This window comes from Arachis ipaensis, chromosome B04 (genome assembly GCF_000816755.2).
Source record: "Arachis ipaensis cultivar K30076 chromosome B04, Araip1.1, whole genome shotgun sequence".
NCBI lineage: Eukaryota > Viridiplantae > Streptophyta > Magnoliopsida > Fabales > Fabaceae > Arachis > Arachis ipaensis.
Genome location: NC_029788.2, coordinates 124,174,290 through 124,177,352, shown reverse-complemented (window position 1 = coordinate 124,177,352; position 3,063 = coordinate 124,174,290). Strand labels below are relative to the sequence as shown.

Sequence of the window (3,063 nt, the reverse complement as noted above, 5' to 3'; positions counted from 1 at the left end):
CACATGTTAGGGCATATATTAACTAAAACTAAACCCTTAAATAAATTTTAGTGCGTTATAAAGCAAAAAAATTAAATATATGATTTCATACAACACCAGAATCGAAAAACAAGAAGAAATGGCTCAAAACCCTTCCTAATAGTTTAATACTAACAGGTTACATAAATAAATTTGTTTGACTACTTCTTAATTAGATAAGATTATCATTTGTAGCCAATGTACTATATTATTTTTTTATCGGAATTCCATTTAAGAATCAGTCCTTGGCTAATAAATTGCTGCATGCATAGGATGGAATTTAAACCCCACACTTGCTTAAAAAAATAGATTTTTATTATTGTTTTGATATTTTCAAAAATTAAATATACATTTGAATTTTTATCCATTTAAGCTTTAAGAGAATAATTCGGATAACGAATTAAAACTCTTAATCATTATTCTATTTCAAATTATCACTAAAAATAAACTAATCTGGATATTTGTACTTAAATTAAACTTGTTTAAATAATAAATAATAATAATAATAATCATTATCTTCAATTGAACCTCGTGATTTCAGTTCAAATTCAGTAAACGATTTTCAAACTCCTTCAATACATGGATTGAAATCTCCAGTTAAATGCTACCAACCAAGAAGGTGAATAAATACACCTTGAAAATGTTATTTATTCGTAATCCAAACAAGCATTGTTTGTGCCGAAAAGAATCAAATAGTAAGAATCATGAATTAATTATCACTAGACTCGTAGTCATATTAAGCATACATTAATCTAACAATGTAAGCAATTAAGCAAGAACAAACTGAGTTAACAAAGTAATAACACTGTAATATACAGAGGGACACTATATGCAATTTCAAAATTACATCACTCATATTTTTACCTATATAAAAGGACAAGAGAAAATTACTTTCTGTTCATCGCAGTGAACAATTGTGTACAAAGAACATTTATAACCAAAAAAAAATGTTTCAATTTTCTTCTATTTTCTTTTTTTCTGAAAAGAAAATTAGAATTTGCACAAACGAAAAGAATTTTTCTTTTAAAGAAAAAAGAGATGACCGTACCAGATGAAATGTCAACAGAATCAACGGTTGTGGTTAACTCTTCCAAAATCCGCAAGCTTCCTGGACCGGTTAGCGCAAAACGACGCTGCGGCGGAGAGGTGCGGCTTCGCCGCCGCCGCCCTAACCTCGACAGCCGCCGCCATCTTCGGACTCGCACGAACCAACGGACTCAAGCAAATAGCCATGCCTGAACCTGAAATACTCTTCGCATGCCCTAGCCGCGAGCGTCGCGCAGGTGTCGCCGTCGACAACGGCGTCCTTCGCCACTGAGGAGACGACTCTGAAGCGTATCCGCTTCCCGACGGAGACCGATCGCATTCGTCACCGAAATCGTCCGTTCTTACCGGCGACATTCCACGATCCGTCACTCGGTGGTGGTACCGCCGCCGTGTTCCCGGTGCGTGAGCTGAATTCTCTGCTGTTCCAGTCCGATCCTGATTTTTCCGGCGAGAAGGAAAGAACGTAGAGAACCACGAAGGAGACGCCGACGGCGACGGTTTCTCGCACGACGGATCCGTACGATACTTCTCCGATCTGGTCCTGAAAAGATTCGAGAATTTCCAGAACTTGCTCAATCGCTTCTTGGACGGCCTCGGTCCGCCTTCGAACTCGGAATTCCCGCCGTAGGTTGGGCCAAGCTGAGGCGTGCTGTAAAAGAGCCGGTCGCGGGCGTCATCGGAGGAGTTCCACGCGGCGGCGTAATCGGATTTCCGACGAGAAACGTAGGGAGATACGGAGCGAGGGAAGACTAAAGGCGGCGGGTTAGCGTCGTTGTTTCTGGAACGTTCGTCGGAGGTGCGGGAGGCGTTTCGAGTGAGTTGAACCTGAGCGTGGGCTTGGGCCTGGGCCTGGGCCTGAGCAGCGAGTATAGCTATGAGGCGTTCACGGAGACATGTGGCACAGACGCCGATGGTACTGCTAAGGTCAGGTAAGTGTTTCTTACACCTCATTTTTTTTTTTTTTAAATTTTCTCTGTGTGTCTTTTGCGATGCTTGTTGTGTTACGACGCCGTTTTGCAAGTTATGAAGTGGTTGCGATTGTGGTTTATGTTGGTGGTGGTGGTTGTGATTAAATTGGGTAGTGGTAGTAGCAGTAGCATTAGCGTGTGTATGGGTGTGTGTTGTGTTGTATTATATGAAGTGAAAAGAGAGATCTGATGGAGAATTGGGAAGGGTTGCGTTGTCTATTTCACACAAAATAGAGAGAGAGTTGGTTGGGGCTAATAAGTGTGTAGAATCTCTATTAAATTTAATTTAGCGTGAGAACGGGGCAGAGACACAGAGAGAGGGGTCAAACTTTTACTTAGCTTAGCTTACGGAAAAGGATGGCCGAACAGATTTGATACCAAGGCCTAGCTAGATAAGGAAGGATGCATGCTACAGTATAATGGAACAGATTCATCCACATAAAAATACAACATGTACAAGGGATTAGCCAAACTTATTTTCTTCAAAATATATTTTATATCTATAATTTAGATTTTCTTTGAGGTCATAATTCATCTTTATTATTGTGTCACAATATTCTTGTTAGTTTCTTTTTTCTTTCTTGATTTTTCCCTTCAAAGTATTCATAGTCCATAGCAATGACAAATCTTTTCTCTATTCATTGTCTGAAATTTGAATCTAAATGCTCTCCATTTATAAACTTAGGATCAAATTTCCACCACTTGATTAAGATATTTAATAAGGTAACTGCCAAACTACATTACGGTAATTTTTGTATTCTAATTACTTATTAGGATTAAACTAAGGATATATATGTTAAGATTACTAAAGCTTCTATAAAAAGTATATAAAATTAAAGCTTTTAATATATTTGTTATTTATTTAAAGTAAATTTTTTTTATAAAGTTATCAATAGTAATCCTAGTCATTAAAGCTTCGATTAATTCTTCAAGCATATAGTTTCATAAGTAATACACCAAATTAGTTTGTAATATTTTTCGAAAATACTACATGCACATAAAATATTAGTCACTATATATTTGTGTTGAC

At 37.5% G+C, this 3,063-nt stretch overlaps 1 protein-coding gene across 1 annotated transcript; it reads right to left on the bottom strand.

Annotated features, from left to right (window-relative positions):
* Window positions 787-2,537, bottom strand: LOC107635190. The gene has a single exon (XM_016338584.2). The coding sequence runs from the start codon at window positions 2,014-2,016 to the stop codon at window positions 1,087-1,089; it is 930 nt and encodes a 309-aa protein (XP_016194070.1). The 5' UTR covers window positions 2,017-2,537; the 3' UTR covers window positions 787-1,086.

Excerpts from the sequence above, each read along its gene's own strand:
- LOC107635190 (XM_016338584.2), bottom strand. The coding sequence starts at position 2,016 with ATGAGGTGTAAGAAACACTTACCTGACCTTAGCAGTACCATCGGCGTC.